This window comes from Echeneis naucrates, chromosome 10 (genome assembly GCF_900963305.1).
Source record: "Echeneis naucrates chromosome 10, fEcheNa1.1, whole genome shotgun sequence".
NCBI classification, from domain to species: domain Eukaryota; kingdom Metazoa; phylum Chordata; class Actinopteri; order Carangiformes; family Echeneidae; genus Echeneis; species Echeneis naucrates.
In genome coordinates, this window is record NC_042520.1 from 17268892 (window position 1) to 17288367 (window position 19476).

The 19476-nt window shown below is 41.4% G+C and overlaps 1 protein-coding gene across 1 annotated transcript; it reads left to right on the plus strand.

Annotated features, from left to right (window-relative positions):
- Positions 1 to 758: 758 nt before the first annotated feature.
- Positions 759 to 18220, plus strand: cyfip2 (cytoplasmic FMR1 interacting protein 2). The gene is made up of 30 exons (XM_029512191.1): positions 759 to 902; positions 5609 to 5758; positions 5866 to 5955; positions 6521 to 6598; positions 6912 to 7013; positions 7115 to 7296; positions 7417 to 7513; positions 7786 to 7914; positions 8031 to 8135; positions 8228 to 8316; positions 8462 to 8699; positions 8809 to 8961; positions 9675 to 9814; positions 9971 to 10118; positions 10747 to 10900; positions 10982 to 11138; positions 11218 to 11314; positions 11401 to 11477; positions 11587 to 11695; positions 11812 to 11931; positions 12020 to 12219; positions 12306 to 12393; positions 12524 to 12667; positions 12818 to 12908; positions 14973 to 15103; positions 16751 to 16823; positions 16951 to 17045; positions 17199 to 17437; positions 17789 to 17936; positions 18053 to 18220. Exons 2-30 carry the CDS (start codon positions 5642 to 5644, stop codon positions 18218 to 18220), a joined length of 3759 nt encoding a protein of 1252 aa, XP_029368051.1. The 5' UTR covers positions 759 to 902; positions 5609 to 5641.
- The last annotated feature ends 1256 nt before the right edge of the window (positions 18221 to 19476 follow it).

Here is a 19476-nt window from a genome sequence, read left to right on the forward strand (position 1 = left end):
TTATCGAAATCAGGCCCAATAAAAATCGCATAAATCCTCCAATATTTTACTAGCTGTTGCCCACTACAGCCAATGGGTCTTAAAATGATCAACCCGTTGATAATACACTTGTAGCCTACATGGACCTGCAATTTATTTACCCTTTCATTACGTTATCATCCATCTGTTTCATACATTTAGATTGACAAGTATTTTCAGTGCAATGGTTACCTATATTATTAAAGATTAAACAAGTTGGCCAAAGGGCATCTTCCCAGCAGGGGTGAACCTTTAACGATTTATTTTCCCCAGTGTACTATAATTCCAGTTTTATTTTGAATCTGCGTCTGTTTTCACTTATCTCTTTCTGAAATCTGTCTTTCCAAATAAATGTAAAACTGTCAAGTCAGACATCAGAGGTTATACTCAATATGTCATTGAGTTATCATTGAGTAATCTCATTTGATTATTTGACCCCTTTAGAGGACAATACACTCTGACCTATTTCGTGCCGCGGATCAATGTTCACCTGATCAACCCTCCCACGTCTGTTCCTCATACACACACACATCACATATTTAAGGTGCATAATTACAACTTTGACGGCCAGCATGCTCAATAATTCATATGAGCTGAACTAAGCAGAATCAACATTTGGGAGGGGGTCCTCACCCCCCCCCCCCCCCCCCCCCTCTCTCTCTCTCTCCTCCATCACTCGGCTGTGACTGTCCCTTTAAGAAAATGCACTTGCAGCCATTTTCTGCTCTTTGTGTGGGGTGGATTAGCTCTGGGTAGGGACTGGGCGAAACTGGAGCATCAAACGGTACAGAAGACGAGGAGGAAAAAAAAAATCTCCCGGCCAACATTGGACCGACACCGTCCGCCCGTCTCCGTGTGCCGCCGGACGGACATGCTATTGACAGGTATGTGGAGGGAAAGCGGCGGCGGATGGAGCCGCAGCAGCGGGGACGGGTCGGGGCTGGTGATGTGCGCTGGGTAGTGATGATGGCTGGAGATCACAGAGCTGTTTTTTATACCCCCCCCCTCCTCCTCCGTCTGACACCGTGCATCCCTCCTCCGGTACTCATCGGTCCGGTCAACAATCGGCCCCGATCGGCGGAGACGGACGGCGGAGCCGGGGTGGACGGATGGAGCTCGCTCGGGTTTTCGCGGATTTATTCTAACACATGAATGGGACCCCCCCATCACCACCACTACCGTTAGCTTACATCGGCAGCTCCACACAGAGATGGGTGGGGTGAGGAGAGGGCTCGTCTCTGGCAAGTGCACCGATGAGGGGGGTTTCTGACGGGAAGCTTCAGATGGCGCATTCACTCTCTTTCATCATTCTGTGTTATTATTTTTTTATTATTTCATTTATTTTTTTACCCCACCCCCATCCACCCCCACCCCCATCCAACAGGGCACAGACTGTAACGGCGTGCAGGCCCGTTACTGATGCTCACACTACAGGTTCACCCACTTCCGTTTCACACTACCGTCTAAACATGTTCCTCCACTCGATGTGACATCCAGCCACCCTGCCGATCAGAGGAGGGATCTGTTACCTGTTGGAAAGCTCTACCAGCCAGCATGATGTAATGATGAGGCTGTAGTTCCTGCTGGCACTCATCCATGCCACATACAAATTCCATCCCAAATATCATATGGTCTATATAGAAAAAATCTAATAAAATAAAAAATCCCCCAAATCACCTTTAATTCAACAAATGAAGAAAGAAACCAGTTTGGATGTAAGAGATTGTTGGTTGCTTGTGGCTTGATTTTATTTCCCACAGTCATTTCTTGTGCTTAAAGATACATCAGCCTGTCAAGTACCAAGAGTTTTGATCACAAAATTACCTATTTAGGCTAGAAATTTAACAAAAAGGTCAAAATTAGTTGTTTTGCTGTTTTTTAAAAAAATGTGAGCATTTGGTACTTTCTCTCTTTTAAAGCATTGTAAACTTCTTATATTTGTGCTGTTGAGTGGACAATGTTTAGGGTTGTATTATGGGACAGTTTAAGACATTTCATCAGCTAAATGTGTAGTAGAGTTTAGTCAGTAACAGGAAATGAACAGAATTTAATTTCCCAAGTCATATATAAACAATATGGTTAATGTTGTAACATGAAGCTTGTAGTTGCATATTGTTTCTCCTCAGATAATTGGTCAGAAGAAGACATTAAAAGCTCATTGTGTAGATGAGTTCTTCTTTTCAGTCAGGTAAATTCATGTTTTGACAGATAATTACAGACAATAATACATTTGATCCTATTTGCCACCATAAATTGGTTAAGGGATCTCCTTAAAACCCCAAAATGATGCATATAGTGCAGACAAAAAAAAGCAGATGGTGTCAGTGTAGGTTTTTGTTTACTGTCCTCCACCTGCCAGGCTTGGCCATGTGAGCTGGGGGCTTCTGTCATTGTTGTAGCTCCAACAAGGTGAGCATGACATAATGGGATCATGAGACAATAGAACTTTTGCCCTGTTGGTCTCTGAAACAACAGTTGACCTGTGAAATACCTCAGCCAGGCAGCTGGCTGGCCGGCGTGCTGCACACGATGACACACTGTTGACTGCACAGATGCTGCCGAAACAAACATGTAATTGGTGTCACTGCATGTGTGCTTGCGAACGTGGTGAAAATAATGGTGCATGTTTAAATGCTCGAGATTCCCTTCTCTTCCACACTCTTCCACACGCATCTCATCTTATTGTACGGATGAATATATGTTACAAAGCTAGCCTTGGGGGGAGATCCCATTGAGTGGTGTGACCCTGGCTTTGACACACTTTTCTCTCAACGTGTCTTTCTCCCAGGGAAGATGAATTACACAGAACCCTTAGCAGAACACTCCACATGATTTTCCTCTACAAATGATGTGTCATTGGGTTCATGTTGCTTGTTTCCTGCTCTGTCGCCCTATCAGGCTTCATTCGCTGACATTATTTGGAGCACTTCCTCAACACTATTGGATTGTCACAGTTTAGTCATGAGGAGATCTGACCCAAGCCTCTCATGTATAGAAGCTTTAGTTGTGTTGTCAGATTGGCAAGGGGTGATATTGCTGTGAATGTCAGTGATGTTCTGTGTTGAATTAGCTAAAGAGCCCAACTACTGGATATGATTTTCTGAGGAGCGTGGTTGTCTTAGTTGCCTTCTATTGTAACACAGGCCTGCAGCTACGTTACCAAGTGTTCAGATAGGAATGAACAGGCTCTTTGCTTTGTAAAGATACACGCATGCACGCGCACACGCACACACGTGGCAACTATTGAACAGAGTCTGTTGTAGGGTGGGAAAGTTTATTCAGCCAAACCAGGCTTCAGTCTGTGCCTGTATTCCCGAGCAGAGACAGGAGTTCAACAGCGCTGAGCATGTTTGTCTCCCTGACAGAAGGCCCCACCCTTAACCCCCCAATAGCCCCCCCAGCACCACCACCATAGCAAGCTGCTGAATGTTTCATTTTCTATAGTCTGAACACTTAAAAATAGCCAACCAGGTGCCAGATGCGCAAAGGTCTCTGTAGATTCATGATTAAAAAAAATAATAATGAAAAACAGTCCAATTGGTGAGCACAAAACCACAAATATGCGTTCATATCCATCAGGTTGCATTCACAAACACTGTCAGACATTTCTGACAGAAGAATGAAGACAGCTTCATCAGTTTCACTGATTTGTGAAAAAACCAAGTTCATCAGGAAACTTTAAGTAGTAATTCCAACTGTTAAATCTGACCTTCATTTGTTGGGACTAGAAATTCTTCCTTTAACTACAGAGTGCAGCAGCTCTGAAACTGTGATGAGGAAATATTGAGATAATAAATAATCAGTCTGTAGACTTAAATTATTGAGCATTTTAACAGAATTCATTAGTTAATTAAAGAAATGCATGAAGTGCATTATTTTGTTGTATCCAACCCCCCCCCGCTCTGAGAAGAAGTGTTTTGAGAAGTGTTTCTTTTGTGTGAAGGCCTCATTTATGCATCAGGCCACAGGTTGTGAGAAGAACACAGGAAACGCACACACACAAGAAAATCATCTTTTTATGTTCTTTACAACAACATTAGAAGGCGGCATGCTGATTGCACACAGCAGAGAAGTACGTGCTGACATTTTATCCTCAGCCTTGCTGAGATTGTTCAGCACTTTGGTTGTTTCCATTTCATGCTTCCTAAATTTGTGGTATCTATCATTTGTTCCTGGTACTGCAGAAATTAAAAGTTTCTGTTAAGGACTACAGCACATAGCTTGTCATATGCTACAATGGAAAATAATGCTACTACTCAGCCAATTTGATGATATCAGTTATGAAGATGATGGAAGGAAAAGAGGTTTGACAGTATATATTTAGCAGAAAAAGTCTCCAATGAACATTAGTCCATATTCATTTACTCTTATCACTGCTATCTTTATCATGAAAGCTTTGATGATTTATTCATGTCTCACTTTTGCCCTGAGACACCCTTGTGCAGAAATAGCACTTGCTTTTACTAACTTCGTGACTTTTTCACAGGAAACTGCACCCACCTCAACTTAATTAGTGATAATATTAGTAAGCCTACATGCAGCTTGTAGGTTTGGCAGGCCACATCTGTGTCAAGCTGTATTTATGGTGTAGTAGAGGAATCTGTCAAGGCGTCTCTTGTTTGCCACACTGCTCTCTGCCTTTCTAAGATCAATCTGATTTTTACGTCTTGGCATTTCAAGAATGAGATGCTTCAAATATTCCTCTATTCAAATGAGGAGCCTAAAAGGAAGGAGTGACAGAGACCTCTGCCTCTTACTTCCCCCTGAGCATCAGTTTATTGCCACATCGTGAAATAGGAGAGGATACAGGTGCAGGGTGAGCACAGACACACTGCACCACACAGACCAAAAGGGGTTTTCAATGAGGAAATGGTGTTGTCTAGACGTTTCAACACTAAAAAGCAATTTCACTGCATTAACTGACCAACATATATTTAATTTATTCAATTGTACCTTCTAAAGCATTGGCTCATCCCAAATGTGATCATTTTAAATGATATTAGTCCACGTGCCACTGATTGCCGCCATCAATAGCACGGTCAGGTCCATGTGATTAGGTTTGTATTTTGTACTGCTATCACGAGAACTGCTGGAGCAGGATGTTTTACATGTTCATCTGTAGCTATTAGCCATTTCACTAATCCATCCAATAGTTTAGCTGCCTATTTCAACTGTGTATTCATTGGATATATCTAATCCATTATTCATAACAGACATGAGTGTATTTGTAGATAGCTATTTCAGCATTTCTCCATAGTTATTAGTGGTAGCAAATAATCTATCCCTTACTTTTGGCTAAATTAGCCTTTATTCATTATTTGTAGCCAACAAGTTCAACAATTTAACCATTACTCTTAGCTTAAGGATGGTGTTTTTTGCTAACTGTTCTCCCCTCACTGATAATATTTCTTGTTTGCACATATGTAGTGCCAATTTAAAATGTTAAACGTATTTTTAAGATGAAATTGTAGTTTTTCTTTCATCACATTTACTCCACAGTCTTTCCCCTGTCTCTCGCTGTCTTAAAGCACATTCAACCTTACATCATCAGACTTTCTAATATCGCATTTGCTTCCTTTTTCTATGTCAGACTCGGGTGTTGTGTGAGTGACGCTTTGTTACCATGACGACCCACGTGACCCTGGAGGATGCTCTGTCCAATGTGGACCTGCTGGAGGAGCTGCCCCTCCCGGACCAGCAGCCATGCATCGAACCCCCTCCCTCCTCTATTATGTATCAGGTACGATGCTCACAAGCACCGACCTACCTCTTCGCCATCACGCTGAAGTTTTCAGTGTATCATTGTGCAGCCTGTGCTAACTCACCCTTTTATCTCAACTTCTGCAGGCTAATTTTGACACCAATTTTGAAGACAGGAATGCCTTCGTGACCGGCATCGCTCGTTATATAGAGCAAGCCACAGTCCACTCCAGCATGGTGAGACCCTGGTTCCCAAAAACCACACATTGTGGTTTACCATCATATTAGCTTTCCCATTTCATGGCTTAAATCAATATTTTGTTGCCTACGTTTAATAACAGCTGCCTCTCTTTCAGCAAACACAAAGGCGACTTTTGGAAGCAGCCTTGCACCCTTAAAGAAAGCCTTGTTTTTTTTTTGTCAAATGATTATCATTTGGCTCCTTTGTTAGCTTTTGGCTAGGACACGCATACACTCATATAGACACACATTCCTTTCACATGGTGGTGAATCAGGCAGACAGTGGAGCACTAAACCTCTTTCCCCTGTTGCTGAATGAATGGAGAGTGTGATTTGACTGGTAAAGAGGGGAAGTAGAGCTTTATTTGACCCTGTTTAATCAGGAAGTCCTACTGAAGTTGAAGCAGATGTATTTGAGGATGGTTCTTGTTTAGAGGAGTGATAGGGAAATCTAGATCACTCCGAATGGAAGAAATGTTAAGTGCTTTTCCACAAGTAAGAAATAGAAGATTGAGTCATCAACCCGAGATACCACTTTGAATGTTGTGTTATATTTGTGCAGAATGAGATGCTGGAGGAAGGGCATGAGTATGCTGTGATGCTTTACACCTGGAGAAGCTGCTCTAGAGCCATTCCCCAGGTGAAATACAAACACACACACACATGCACACATTAAACAGATAACTAATCTTTGCCTCTGCTCAAAATGTTGTTTCATTTGCTTCATTCAAAATAAATTGGAGATTGCTGTATTTTGGAATGTCATCACTGGATTGGAAAAATATACCTCAAGATTACGACGTTCTTGGGGTTTGACCTCCTTACAGATTTATCAAAACAGATAATATTTGTTTACCTCATGTATTTCTGCCAGAAAAGTCTGTTATGTTGCATGTTCTAATATTGCGGCTGCAACAGCAAGCTGTATGATGGCACCCTCTTGTGCTTGCTAGGTGAAATGCAATGAGCAACCCAATAGAGTTGAAATTTATGAGAAAACAGTGGAGGTGTTAGAGCCCGAAGTTACAAAGCTCATGAAGTTCATGTACTTCCAGGTAAGACTCAGTTGATATTTTATATTTTACAGAAATTTGAATCAGAGCTGCTCAAGAGACAAGTGCTCAATTCTGTATGTATTTTTTATTTCTCTTTAAAGCGGAAAGCCATCGAACGATTCTGTAGTGAAGTGAAGCGTCTGTGCCATGCTGAGAGAAGGAAGGACTTTGTGTCTGAGGCCTACCTACTCACTCTGGGCAAATTCATTAACATGTTTGCAGTGCTCGATGAACTGAAGAACATGAAGTGTAGCGTTAAGAACGATCACTCTGCCTACAAAAGGTAATGACCTGTGCATCATGAATTATAGATCTGTGTGTGAATGTATGTTTTTTTCTTGTTTTTTTTTTTTTTTCCCCCATCTGAAGAGCCAGGTGAACATTTGTCTCCTCTTATCTCCAGGGCAGCTCAATTCCTGAGGAAGATGGCCGACCCTCAGTCCATCCAGGAGTCCCAGAATCTCTCCATGTTTTTAGCCAACCACAACAGGATCACTCAGGTTGGTGTGCAGAATCCTGTGTGTCTTTGTACAAATGATGAAAAGGAATTTTATTAGTTTGAATAAAAGGAATAGTAACCTAGCCACATTTTTGAAATGTGGAGGCATTTCTCTATATGTGTGTTAATAATATATGTTCATAGTGAATCAAATGATTGTAGCATTACTTCATCATACTTCATTTTATTAATAAAATTAAATGAATCAGTGCTTAAAATAACGGTTGTCTTTAGCCGGAGAATCTTTTCTATTATTTGTCTGTCTCTGTGCAGTGCCTGCATCAACAGTTGGAGGTTATTCCTGGCTATGAGGAACTTTTGGCAGATATTGTCAATATTTGCGTTGACTATTATGAGAACAAGATGTATTTGACACCAAGTGAGAAACACATGCTGCTCAAGGTACACATGTTTGACTTCTGAACATGCTGCCAACCAATGGCAGTCAAATGTCTGATCTGTAGTTGGCTCAGTTTCATTTGTCACTGTAACACAAGTCTTCGCTCTCCCTGTGTCAGGTGATGGGCTTTGGTCTGTACTTGATGGATGGGAATGTGAGTAATATCTACAAACTAGATGCTAAAAAGAGGATCAACCTGAGCAAGATTGACAAGTTCTTCAAAGTAAGGCTTTTGCTCTTTCAGCATCTCTTTTATCCAGGAACGTATTTGCACATAAAAGCAGCAGGTGAGACAGTTGTCCTTGCGTTTTTCAGCTTCAAGTGGTGCCGCTGTTCGGCGACATGCAGATAGAGTTGTCACGCTACATTGAGACGAGTGCTCACTATGAAGAAAACAAGTCCAAGTAAGAGAGCCCTCTCAGATGTCTGTGTTGACAAAACTGCACTAAAACATAAAAAAAAAAAAAAATCAGAAGCTTTTTGACCCTCTAGACACCCTGCCCCCACCCGTGCCCTCATAACCATCCATCTTCTCCTTTCTCTTCCCAGGTGGACATGCACCCAGAGCAGCATCTCGCCGCAGTACAACCTGTGTGAGCAGATGGTGCAGATCAGGGAGGACCACATCCGCTTCATCTCGGAGCTGGCGCGCTACAGCAACAGCGAAGTGGTGACAGGCTCGGGCCTGGACAGCCAGAAGTCTGACGAAGAGTACAGGGAGCTGTTCGACCTGGCTCTGAGAGGACTGCAGCTGCTGTCCAAGTGGAGCACGCACGTCATGGAAGTTGTGAGTTCTTGTGTGGGTGGGGAAAATTGGTATGTGTGGGTTAACAATGAAAAGTGGTTTCTACCATTGATCGTTGGTCCATTTAATATTGCTCTGATGTCTCCTCCAGTACTCGTGGAAGCTGGTCCATCCCACAGACAAATTCTGTAACAAGGACTGTCCCGGCACAGCAGAGGAGTACGAAAGGGCCACACGTTACAATTACACCAGCGAAGAGAAGTTTGCCCTGGTGGAGGTCATTGCTATGATCAAAGGGCTGCAGGTAAAACATCTGTTGCCCTTGCGGGCATCCAAATGTTCATTTTGAAAATATGACATCAACAGGTGGTACAAAGACATCTTATACAGCAAGAAAGCAGCTAGCAGATAAGTGGCTAGTCATAAAACTTAGTAATAGCAGCATGCTAGATAAGATAAGCATACAGACAGGGAGTAAAAAGGTTAGCCTTGCTAACGTTCCTCTGGCTGTCGGTTTCATGCTAAACAAAATTGTTTGACTGCAGCCTGATATTTAAGACTCCTGACTCAAAAATGTGTAGTATTTACTTTTTTGTTTTGTTTGTTGTATGTTTTTTGTGTTTATTGCTACTTTGGTTTAATGCTTGACCCCTCACATGCACATTAACGTACGTACTTTTTAACTGGCATATACAAGCATAATTTAAGAAGTATTCATTAAAAAAAATTATGTTGTAGAAACTTGATACTTGCAGTGCCCATACATTGGACTTAGGTAGGACACATCTTTTGTCTAACAGTTTAACTTTCAAAACATATCTGTATATTCCAAGCTTCTGGATTTACCTGAATAATTATTCTAAACATTTTTATGCATTTTAAAAATGATTTCTTCCACCATGAAGGCATCTATAATGGATCCCACAACAGATATTTCTTTAATGCTGGGCTTAGGGTGGGGTTGAGTCGGAGGAGGAGGAGGAGGATGATGATGATATGATGTGATGTACTGTATAGGTTTTGATGGGCCGAATGGAGTCAGTGTTTAACCAGGCCATCAGGAATACCATCTACGCAGCCTTGCAGGACTTTGCCCAGATGACTCTCAGAGAGCCTCTGCGCCAGGCTGTACGCAAGAAAAAGAACGTCCTCATTAGGTACATACGCATAAAGATCATCTGATTAAATGTACTTTAAAATCACATCAATAACTTTTGTGATTGTTGTTTTGTTTTTTTGTTTTTTTTGTTTTGTTTTGTTTTTTTGAGCGATAGGGGACCTGAAGCACTTCTATAATCCTATTTTGTTTATAGTGTTCTCCAGGCCATCCGAAAGACTGTTTGCGACTGGGAAGGTGCAAGGGAGCCTCCAAACGACCCCTGTCTGAGGGGAGAGAAAGACCCGAAAGGTGGATTTGATATCAAAGTTCCCCGCAGGGCTGTAGGACCCTCCAGCACACAGGTAAACTTATGGCTTAAGACCGTCATAGTATTAAAGATATTCAGGAAAAGGCAAAATAGGGATGACTCTGACCAGTAACAACGGCTGCGGAAGAGGTCTTGAGATCTTTTATTTCTTTTTATCAATCAGTCTACTCAGGGAAAAATCTAAAAGTATTACAAGAAAAATATATTTGAAAGACTTTTGGAACTTCCCTGTTAGTTTTCTTACAAAGTTATTATTTGTGTTAGTTGATTATGTTTAGTGGCTTTGCATACATCCCAGCAAACAGCTGCGCACACACACCTCCTGTGTGAGCAGAGCTGCTCTAAACATTCATCAGCAGACAAAGCGCTTCAAAGAAAACATCCTGCACCTGCACAGGGATTCTTCTCAACTGACAAAATAACAGTTTTTTTATTACATTGCCGCAGATTGAACTGTCACAACACACATTTCTTAACAACTGCAAAAGTTGTTTGACAAATAACAGTGAAATTGTATCAATTCATTTCAATTATCAATTATCAATCAATTATGTCAATTAGATTATACTGACTCCAGGATAGGATCAAGATTGGATTAAGAGACGTGATGATTAATTAATCTGTAACATTTAACCCTATTGCCCTCTATACTCCCTCTGCAGCTGTACATGGTGCGCACCATGCTGGAGTCCCTGATAGCAGATAAGAGTGGGTCTAAGAAGACTCTCCGCAGTAGTCTGGACGGACCTATCGTGGTGGCCATAGAAGAGTTCCACAAACAGTCCTTCTTCTTCACACACCTGCTCAATTTCAGCGGTGAGATTATTGAGGCTAAAATAATTTGATGTGGTTTTAGAATAAACACACACTTATTTTTCTTCCTTTCCTGCTTTGCAGAGGCCCTACAACAGTGCTGCGACCTTTCCCAGCTGTGGTTCAGAGAGTTCTTCCTGGAGCTGACCATGGGCCGTAGAATTCAGTTCCCCATTGAGATGTCCATGCCCTGGATCCTAACTGACCATATTTTGGAGACCAAGGAGCCCTCCATGATGGAGTAAGAAAAAAAACCCAGCTGAAAAACTGAGATTGATTAAGAACAGATAATATGGTAACGGTTATTCCCCCTCCCCCAGATATGTGCTGTATCCTCTCGACTTGTATAATGACAGTGGATACTACGCTCTCACAAAGTTCAAGAAACAGTTCCTTTATGATGAAATCGAAGCAGAGGTAATTCAATTTTTCTCAAATAGGCTGCATCAACCTTTACCTCTCTTGAGAATGTTTTCTTCATGATACGCTGTGTCACTTTTTAGGTAAACCTTTGCTTCGATCAATTTGTCTACAAGTTAGCAGATCAGATATTTGCCTACTACAAGGCAATGGCTGGGAGGTAAGAGAAGAGACTTAAGAGGCTTAATTCATCAGCATTCTTGGCATACACTGTAGCTCTCTATGTACAGTAATTAAGATGTATGAATTATATAATCTGTCTTCCACAGTGTCCTCTTAGATAAGCGCTTCAGAGCAGAGTGTAAAAACTATGGTGTAATCATCCCATACCCTCCATCAAATCGCTACGAGACGCTGCTCAAACAGAGACACGTACAGGTACTGGAACAATACAATCAACTCCGTCTGTGCTTTAGGTTCTTCTATTCTATGGCAGACATTTTGGTCGACATTACGTCATTATTTTTACGTAATATCTGTGCTGTACCTTGCAGTTGCTGGGTCGCTCCATTGACCTGAACCGCTTGATCACCCAGAGGATTTCAGCAGCAATGTACAAGTCTCTGGACCATGCTATCAGTCGCTTTGAGAGTGAGGACCTCACCTCCATAGTGGTAAGCTCACATGCCAGGGATGTGCACCTGTTAAAGATGAACTCACCCCCTTTCATATCATAATTGCTTTCAAATGCTTCCTGGACAGGAGTTGGAGTGGCTGCTTGAGATCAACAGACTAACCCACAGGCTGCTGTCCAAACACATGACTCTGGACAGCTTTGATGCCATGTTTCGTGAAGCCAACCACAACGTCTCTGCACCCTATGGACGAATCACGCTCCATGTCTTCTGGGAACTCAATTTCGATTTCCTCCCTAACTACTGCTACAACGGATCCACGAACCGGTCAGTTTGAGCTTGGGGATATGTGGAGAGACTTTTCATTTAAAGCCAATTTGGTTGTTAATCTTTCTCTCTCCCTCTCCCTTCAGCTTTGTTCGCACAGCCATTCCCTTCACCCAGGAGCCTCAAAGAGACAAGCCAGCCAATGTACAGCCTTACTACCTGTATGGATCCAAGGTATGGTGTCTCGAATGATTTAGAATTTAGCCGGCGTGATAGTCTTCTAAAAAGTCTGTGGTTAAATAAGTAAAAAAAGCCTGTCCCCCTGCTAGCTTCAGTTTAACTCTGTGTCTTCCTCTCTTCCCAGCCTCTGAACATTGCCTACTCCCACATATACAGCTCCTACAGAAACTTTGTTGGCCCGCCTCACTTCAAGACCATCTGTCGTCTCCTTGGTTACCAAGGCATTGCTGTGGTGATGGAGGAGCTCCTTAAGATTGTCAAGAGCTTGGTATTTATCTTCATTTTCCACCAGATCCCAAAAAAACCTGTTTGCCTCCCCCTCAGTGTGCCGGTTTCTTAGTCATCTTTTTGTTCCCTCCTTGTGTCCTTTCTTTCCTTTGCCTGCTGTGCACTATCTGTCTTCCTTTGCACTTTGCAGTTACAGGGCACCATCCTGCAGTACGTAAAAACACTGATAGAAGTCATGCCCAAGATCTGCCGTCTACCGCGCCATGAATATGGCTCCCCAGGTGAGATTGGTCCTCATCGCTGCAGCGAATAGAGGGCACGTGGGTTATATCTGCAGCATTTATAACATCAATTTAAATCCCTATACAGCCGTAAAATTTAAATTGAGTTATCATCTCCACCATGTTTGGTAGAAAAGTGGAGTAGATATTGAATGTTATCTTAGAATCAACAACATTTGATATTTGCTATGTGCATTTGTCTGGTTGCACCACTTCACTTCCTCAGTAAATGTTTATATAACCTGGTTCACAGAGGATATTTTTTCCTGCATCAGTAGTGAAGGGATAATGTGACATTAGCTTGTGTTTGAAGTTGCATTTAACAAAACCACTGTCAAAATCAATTAATCAATTAGTATTTTGCTAAATAGTTTCCTGCCCTGCTATTTCAGAACCTGTCAGGGGCTGTGACAGTTAACAAATGAGTGTGAAATATTGCAGCAACTCTTATCGTGCACTTCAGTTCGTGCATTCCAGGTTAGGTCTGTTAAAGCAGAAATTATATATATATTTATTTATTTTTCAAAAAGTAAAAAAGTCTTCCTAGTAAGAGCGCTGTAAGAGGCTATTTATTTGTCAGTAGCTGATTTTTAGCTGTACTGCTGACATGGGTCTAGGGATGGCAGCATAAGTCTATCAGTAGGTCAGGTTGCCTGTTTGGTCCAGAGTGGATCACTACTCTGAGAGCAGCCCTTTATCACTTCTTTCAGAAGTGTTTTTTTGTTCTTTAACAATAAACAGAAGTCTCTGGGAGATGTAAAGGTGAAAAAGATTCCAAATACAAAACAGGTGTTCCAGTTAATTGAGAAGCTGCTGCATTTGAAAGTGGACTACTGCCAATTGTAGGTAAAGGATTGAATTTTGGCTCTGATTGTTGATTTTATTAGTAAAAAAGTCTGTAAAATCATCACTGCTAAGAGCTAAAGGAATCAATGGTTCCACTGAGCTACGACTCTCTCTCAACCTGGCTACAGTACTGTACAGAAACCAGGAGATATTCTTGTTTTCTTTTGTCAACACTGAATAGTAGTTATAGTAATATATCAAGGTGCCAGACTCCTTTGGTTCATTGCTTTATTTTTCAGAGGAGCAACAGAATCAGAATTTGAACACAGTGAGGCCATAGTGCTATTCACAAGGTCAGCAATCTGTGTAGGGTAGAAGACATGGCAATTTAGAAAAAGAGGACTGAATATTCTCCTTAAATTTGGCCACAGCATTTTCAGATAAATGCCGACTATAGTTGAATTTGTTCCTAGACGCTTTGCAACCATTTATTGTAAACTGAAATGCAATTAGGTACAGTAATGGTGGGAGAGAAGATAGTTGGTCAATTTCCATGCCATAAGTTGACACCAGATGAAGGGTGTGATTGAAACAGTGAGTAGGTTCCTTGACACACTGGGAAAAGTCAGTTGAGTCCAGTAATGACTTAAATGCAGAACTAAGGCTGACACCATCTACATGAATAGTAAAATCACCCACTATAATGATTTTATCTGTACTGAGTACAAATCCTGTGACCAAGGTTTGGAGACAGCACTGATTTGGGATACATTTGTATATTCTGATTAAAATAAAAAATTGATTTGAAGTATTTTGAAATGTGTGATACACAAAACAAAATGATTAAAAAATTGTGTCAGGCACACAAAGGCACAAAAGATGCTTTACTTCTCCCTACTTACATTGCATCATTGTGTACTCCATGACCTACACTGGCCAGAGCTGTGTGTGCAGATTAAAGGCCTGTCAGATGGGATATCCCTATGAGGAGAGCCTAGTAATCTGTAGATTACTGATGTTCTGTACCCTGAGTTCTGAACCTGGCTTACTGGCTGTGATCTTACCGTCAGCGGTTAATGATCTCCAGGTCCTCTGCTGTGAGGGCCTGATGCTCGGACCAAATGTGTGTCAGAGCAGCTGGGCAGGACTGCTCCCGATTTAGCCTGCAAGCAATGGATTATCAATAGGATGATGAGGCAGCAGTACAGACGTTCAGTTTAACTGCTTGTGTTTAAATGTGGGTATCATTGCTGCATTTTTCCATTTATGCCATTCCAGGTATCCTGGAGTTCTTCCACCATCAGCTTAAGGATATCATTGAGTATGCTGAGCTGAAGACAGATGTCTTCCAGAGTTTAAGGGAGGTGGGGAATGCCATCCTTTTCTGCCTGCTCATCGAGCAAGCTCTGGTAAGATGTTTCCCTTTGCAAGTTGTTCATTTCCAATCTTATAGTAATATATATTGTTATTATATACCTGGTTCCTTCGTCTTTTCATTACTGTTGATGTAAGTTCATTAGTTGTATCCCAGTTATTCAGTTGCCCTCTCACTATTAATCCCCTCTGTGTTGTTTGAGTATGATCAGATGATTCGAGTAGGGACTTTCATGTGTTGTTTTTTTGACTGCCATATTTTTGTACTATGGATGGGGAATAACCTGGGTTCCTGAAGGTTTCTGGCTCATTTATGTTATTGATCTTAAATCAAAATTTGTCAAAACCATCAGGCCCCCAGTCTGAGTGTCCCCAAGTGTGTTTGATCTTTGATGTTTTTTTTTTTTTGTTTTGTTTTGTTTTGTTTTGTTTTTTTGGGTTGTTTTTTTTTCTGAAATACAACTCTATTTTTCATTACACGCTGGCATCTACCTCAGGTGGTAAGGATTTAGGTCTTGTCGTTAGTATCAAAATAACAGAGACTTTGTCTTTTATCTTTTGTTGGTTTGGGCTGCTGTGTTTGCTTATTTCTCTTCCTCACCATGTCAGATTAGCACACACAGTTTCACCTCCAATCAGCCATGGAAGCAAAGAGGACTGAACCACTGTGATCTGAGTGAAATTTAACATTTTTACAGAAAAGTAAAAGTCAAGACATATATTTGATCGACAGTTTAATATGTCAATTTTAAAAACACACATAGGGCCAAATGTAATGCAGAATCATTACATCCTTGACTTCCATGGAAGAGGTGATGTCTGGTTGGTTGCTGTCACAGTCTTGTGCTTAACTCTACACCTCTGCCGCCATACTCTCTTCTGGTTCTGGGCACCTGTAATGCCTGTATACATAACACAACTTCAGCTCTCACTCTTTCTGCCATTGTCTGATTGCATTGACCTCAGTCTGTATAGGGTGTTTGTGTGTGTGTGTGTGTTGGTTTGGACTGCAGGTGTGTAGGGGTGTGTGTGTTTGAGTGTGTGTCTTGCTTTTATCATTGCATGGCTTTCTTTTCTCACTCATCATCGTTTAGCTGAGGCTGCCGCTTCTGTACATTTAGTTTGTAGCTTTGTTGCATTGACTAACAATCCCTGTGATACCAATGAAGATAAGCAAGCTGGAGAAGTAAGCGTTATCCCACAACTTCTCTTGGCTAATATACACGTAACATTTTATCATCATACATCCAGGAGGATGAGAATTTTTTAAAGATGCTTTTAAAGTTGACCTCTTGTTGCCAAACCAGATTAGATGGAATGTTGTACTTAAAGTGTGACAAATTATAATCCTGCTAATGTTGGCCTGTCATCATGACTTGATAATCTTAGACCCCACGATACACACAGGCACTTACTTCCTCCGTTATCGCCTTCTCTTTGTAAACTTGGGATAGTGTGACAGTCTGGATCCCATGGCAGTTTTCTCAACACTGTAAAAGTATATTTCAAAAGCTTTAGTTCTTAGTGGTTGCAGCACTCTGTAAGTACTGGTTTGGAGACAAGGTTAAGAAACTCAACATCACCTCATGGCTACCTGCATGCTGTGTATGGGTGTCCATGAAGCAAAGTGGCTCCTGTTTTTGATTTAAATGATGTATTTTTGTGTTATTCTTGAATATTAGTCCCAGGAGGAAGTGTGTGATCTGCTCCATGCCGCCCCATTCCAGAACATTCTGCCCAGGGTCTACATCAAAGGTACACAACACAGATAGATGTGATAATTTAAAGATGAATAAAATGAATAAAAACCAGTCACCTTTGAGTTATGTTTCATTTTTGTACAATCTGCCCATGTCGTTTCTTGTGTTTGTATATTATGCAGAGGGGGAGCGTCTGGAGGTGAGGATGAAAAGGTTGGAAGCAAAATATGCCCCTCTCCATCTTGTGCCTCTAATTGAGAGATTGGGAACCCCACAAGTGAGTTGAACACCACTCTTTCCTCAGGAAGGCTGACAGACATGAAGGAAGACAGATGAGGAAAAATATTGACCATTAATTTGTGTTTTATTATTTATTTATCTATGTTGCATCTTTCATACTTATGTGTACTTTGGCCTTTCTATTCACCAGCAAATTGCCATTGCCCGTGAGGGAGACCTGTTGACCAAAGAACGTCTGTGCTGTGGCCTTTCCATGTTCGAGGTCATCCTGACACGCATCCGCAGCTTCCTGCAGGATGCAGTGTGGCGTGGGCCTCCGCCCACCAATGGGGTGATGCATGTTGATGAGTGTATGGAGTTCCACCGCCTGTGGAGTGCCATGCAGTTTGTTTACTGCATCCCTGTGGGCACACACGAGTTCACAGCAGAGTAAGTAACATCTGCACATGTATATCTCACTGAAACTCCATGAATCCTTGCATGCCTCCCCACAAGGAGAGCCAGAGAGGAGAAAAGAGAGACTGCCTTTGCATGTCTTGCTTTTCTCTCTCACCTCAGTAGCTAAGAACACTGCAGGGTGCCCCTGGATCAGAGAAGACGGGTTGCGTCTTCTTGCGTCTAATTATGAAATCTTGTCACATCCTCTGGAATACATTTCCATAAAAGTAGTTCATTTTCTTATGCATAATTCTTTTTGCATTTTTTAAGACTTGTGCTGCACTTGCCATATATATGGGGAAAATGTTGTGATTCCTGTGCTGTATGGATTCTGCCTTTCAGACAGTGCTTTGGGGATGGGCTGAACTGGGCTGGCTGTGCCATCATTGTGCTGCTGGGGCAGCAGCGTCGTTTTGACCTCTTTGATTTCTGCTACCACTTGCTCAAAGTCCAAAGACAGGATGGCAAGGATGAGATAATCAAAAATGTGGTGGGTGTATTATGTCCTATGCATTTACTCACATAAATATACTATCTGGTGTTTCACTTGTTTTTTCTGTTGACATGTGACTTAATTCCACCATTCTGGTCTGTTTTCATTGACAGCCCCTGAAGAAGATGGCTGATCGCATAAGGAAGTACCAGATCCTCAACAACGAGATCTTTGCCATCCTCAACAAGTACATGAAGGCTGTGGAGACAGACAGTTCCACTGTGGAGCATGTGCGCTGTTTCCAGCCTCCTATACACCAATCTCTGGCTACCACCTGTTGAAAAAGGCCCTTCTCACAGCGCACACACACTCAAAAACAATTACACAAACACATTCCCTATAGCTGTGATACTAATTTCTGCCTCTTGCTGGTCCTGTAGAGGTATAGATTACCACAATGACTCCCCAAGGGGGGTTTAAGAATCCAAAGACAGATCCTCTCAAACTCTTCCTGTGTCTAAACTAAACTGTCTTTGGATTCTTTAAACCCATAGAAGTGGTCCAGACCAGAGGTGGAAGCGTATATTCACATCTTTTCTTTTTATTTTACTACCTGTGTGGCTCTCACTCAGACTCATGCATGCCTTCTCTCATTCCCCCAGCTGCACACCTGTGGAATGGACCACTGATACAAATGCCAAAAGAGTATGTCTATCTTATGATCTGAGATCTGAGAATTTGCGATCAACAGCAGAGACAAAAGCAAACCCAACAAGGTTTCAGTAAAGTATGAAATTGTACAACATATAACAAATTTTCTAAGTTATATAAAGTTATTTTAAGTTCAACGTGCTGCTCTTTAAGTGCTACTACAGCTCCTAACAGCACCAGGAACACCTGTCCTATCATTATATGTGCCCCCTTATATGACTCAAACCTGGTCAACATTTCAAACTTGCTCATTTGTATAATAATCTGATCTGCCTGTTTTCATGATACATACTGTCTCATAATGCATTTGAATATTTCTTCATGATTCTTTCTACACCTGCTTGCTTTCAAAGGAACATATGGCATTTTTTTATTTGCTTTAATTTATCATCTCCAGCTTGTTTTCTTGCCTCCCGCTGACATGTTTTTATTCGGTCCCAAGTTCCACTGTAAATTTCACTGTTGAACAAAGTGCAGTGTTGAGTGTTGTAATTGTTCTTGTTTTTAATTCATTAATATTTTAATTTACACATCCTTGGTATAGTTGCCTCTCTTCTACTGACTGAAAACCTCATCCATGTTTTTTTGCTCTCTCTCTTTTTGTCTGTTGGAAAGAGTTTTTTATTCTGTACATGAATACAGTGATATTATTTACAATTTGGAAAAGACACATCTTCATCTGGATAAATGTGTTTGCTTTTTCAAGAGTTAAAATACAGATAAAAGAAACAAGACTAGAAAATACCTCTAGGGTGTATACAGACAGTGCTGTACTAGATTAAACTGTTTTGCGTGTGAGTGGATGACATTGGTCGAGCAGACCTACGAACACAAACTCTGCACATAAAGGAAAAAAAACACAATTAAAATTGTCAATTATAATTAA

Coding starts and splice junctions, on each gene's coding strand:
- cyfip2 (XM_029512191.1), top strand. CDS start 5,642: ATGACGACCCACGTGACCCTGGAGGATGCTCTGTCCAATGTGGACCTG. Junction 9,815..9,970: donor AAAAAGAACGTCCTCATTAG/GTACATACGCAT, acceptor TTTTGTTTATAG/TGTTCTCCAGGCCATCCGAA. Junction 11,932..12,019: donor AGGACCTCACCTCCATAGTG/GTAAGCTCACAT, acceptor CTTCCTGGACAG/GAGTTGGAGTGGCTGCTTGA.